The following is a 2,410-nucleotide window of genomic DNA, read 5'->3' on the forward strand; positions in this document are numbered from 1 at the left end:
TGCTATAGGATTGTCAATCAGATCCTGCCTGATACACAAAACAATAGCTCACGGGCCTCCTTCCTGAGCAGATGGGAGACAGTATTTAAATTGAATTGTAGAAATGCCCAGTAGTCTAGAGATTTTGTCAACAAAGTACTCTCCTGTCTTCTGGAAGCCCATGCGTTGGTAGAGGGTCAGAGCCGCCGGCTGTACTATGCTAGTATCAAGGACAACCTCACTGTAGCCCTGAGCCCTCGCAAACTGGAGGACAGTCATGACGAGGGCTTTCCCTAGTCCTTCACCTCGGTGCTCCAAGGCCACAGAGAGGTGAAACACCTGCAGTTGCTTCCTCCCTGGGGGGGCGTCCTCCACTGGCAGAGCACCCACTATGCCTGCCACCTGGCCCCCAGACTTAGCCACCCAGAAGCAGGAGCCATGGGCCCTCAGGTAGGATTTGGTGATGTCAGCAAGGTCTGTCTGCAAATACATGACCACATACTTCTTCCAAGGGTGTCTGGCCAGCAGCCACAGAAAAACAAGGAGGGTGAAATTAGATCCAAGAGCCAGGAGCCAAGAGCCAGAGACCAGGAGTAGGGCGACGGGCACCCCAAATAAGACCAGGATTGTTTGTGGCAACTTCAGTATGCGGCGGAAAGTGGCGGGGATGTGCTCGACCATTCCTTGGGAGTACAAGTCCAGGACCCTTTTGTGGTCAGTCTCCTGGTATTTGCGGATGTGATGAGGTGCCATGGGGAGAGTTCTGTATCTGCAGTTTTCGCAAGTGACAGCTAAACCTTCATGCACACCTTCTCTGCAGCCCTGTAGGAAAGAGAGGAAGCCATGTGAGTGTCCCCGGCCTCCACAAAACATAGGAGAGAGCTCAAGTCTTTACTGTGGCCATAAGAAAAGCAAGCCACCACCAGTGGGAGGAGGTTTAGGATCAAAATCATCTGACTGTAACCCTGTTTCCTTCCATTTCTAGCTGTACATCTTGGGTATGTATTTAATTGCTCTTATTCTGTGTCTTCACCTACATATTAGGGTTTAATAACATTGCCCCTCTAGGTTTGTTTTGAACGTAAACACCCTGGTGAATATAATGTACTGATATATACACTTCCTTCCTCTTCAGCCTATTTCCCTTTTAGGGCTCTTTAAACTGGTTGGTAAATGCAGATGACACCCTTTAACAATCATTACTCTTGTCCCCAGGCCTTTGGGCCCTACCAAAGTTCCAAATCCTACAGGATTCCTGTTTCCAAAGCAGAAGTTTCAGTGAAGCCTCCTTTCCCCAATGCTAAGGATTAGGCTGCTAAGAAGACAAAGGGCCAAGTGAAGCCTTGAGACTTCAAAAGTTGTGAGACTCCATTTCTACACTGAGACAGACCCCCAACCTTACACCCCAGTCCACTCACCTGCTTCCCCAGAGCCAAGAGTGTTCAGGGCAGCCTCAGCCCTCAGCTTCCATGGACGTCCAGGGGAGACTGTCTGGGGCCTGCCCACCTGTGGGTAGCACATCTGGGTGGCCACCTCATTTGCTGAGTCATGAAAGTTGCACCATCAGAAATCCCAAGGGCAAAGTACTAAAGTGTAACAAGCAGAGGGCCCAAGTCCATTCACCTTCCTGAAGACTGGGAAACAAACCTGTGGGGTCAGCAGGATCTCAACCAGCACAGGCTCCTCACCTTAGGAGGCCTGGCACCCCTCTCCTGTTCCCTTCAGGCTACAGCATCTCTCACCAGCACACCTGGGCCTCTCTGAGGTCCACCCAGGTCCTATTCCACACCTGCTAGGAGTCTGGGGACTGTGCCATTCAGCCTGGGCTCTCTCATCACAGGCAATAGCTCAGGTCTCTGGCTCAGCAACAAGGTACTTAGAGCTGGTCTTCTCCCGCCTCAGCTTTACTGGGCCAGGTAAACTCCATCCTCCTTGGCCCTCCTCACTTCCCTCCATTCACTCAGCAAAGCTTTTGCTGCAGCTTCTACTCTATAGCTGTCCCTTTCCAGTAGTCAACAGTGCTTCACATCCAGGTGACAGGCTCCCAACTAGGGGGATGCTGGGTGCTCTGGTGGTTGCTCCGGGTTGAAGTCAGCAGACTTCCTGCATATTTCAGCTGTGATGTGCCAAACTAAGACAGATAGGTGAAATTAGAAAAACAAGATCCTCTCCATGGAGCATTATGACCTCTTTCGAAGAGATGTTTCCTCCTAAATGATATGCAGCTCCACTGCACGGGAGCTCAATCTCTGTCGTGTGTCTTTACCTCCCAGACCAGTCAAGTCCCTGTCTTTCTCTGTCCTCTCATTGATTCCTCAGCAGTGTTAAGCTAGAAGCAAGCATTGGTTAGTAGCATTTCACGCATTTCTTTATCAATATGTATATATTTCAGTTATTGATAGACGTTTATTTTCTTTATTTATATGCAGTG

The 2,410-nt window shown here is 49.9% G+C and overlaps 1 protein-coding gene across 1 annotated transcript; it reads right to left on the minus strand.

The window, feature by feature from the left end:
- Nucleotides 1-8: 8 nt before the first annotated feature.
- Nucleotides 9-2,354, minus strand: LOC107135121 (probable N-acetyltransferase CML1). The gene is made up of 2 exons (XM_015477064.2): nt 1,398-2,354; nt 9-801 (listed from the first exon to the last, which is right to left on the minus strand). Exon 2 carries the CDS (start codon nt 730-732, stop codon nt 49-51), a length of 684 nt encoding a protein of 227 aa, XP_015332550.1. The 5' UTR covers nt 733-801; nt 1,398-2,354; the 3' UTR covers nt 9-48.
- Between the last annotated feature and the right edge of the window lie 56 nt (nt 2,355-2,410).

The sequence above is a fragment of the Marmota marmota genome, unplaced genomic scaffold (assembly GCF_001458135.2).
Source record: "Marmota marmota marmota unplaced genomic scaffold, marMar, whole genome shotgun sequence".
NCBI lineage: Eukaryota > Metazoa > Chordata > Mammalia > Rodentia > Sciuridae > Marmota > Marmota marmota.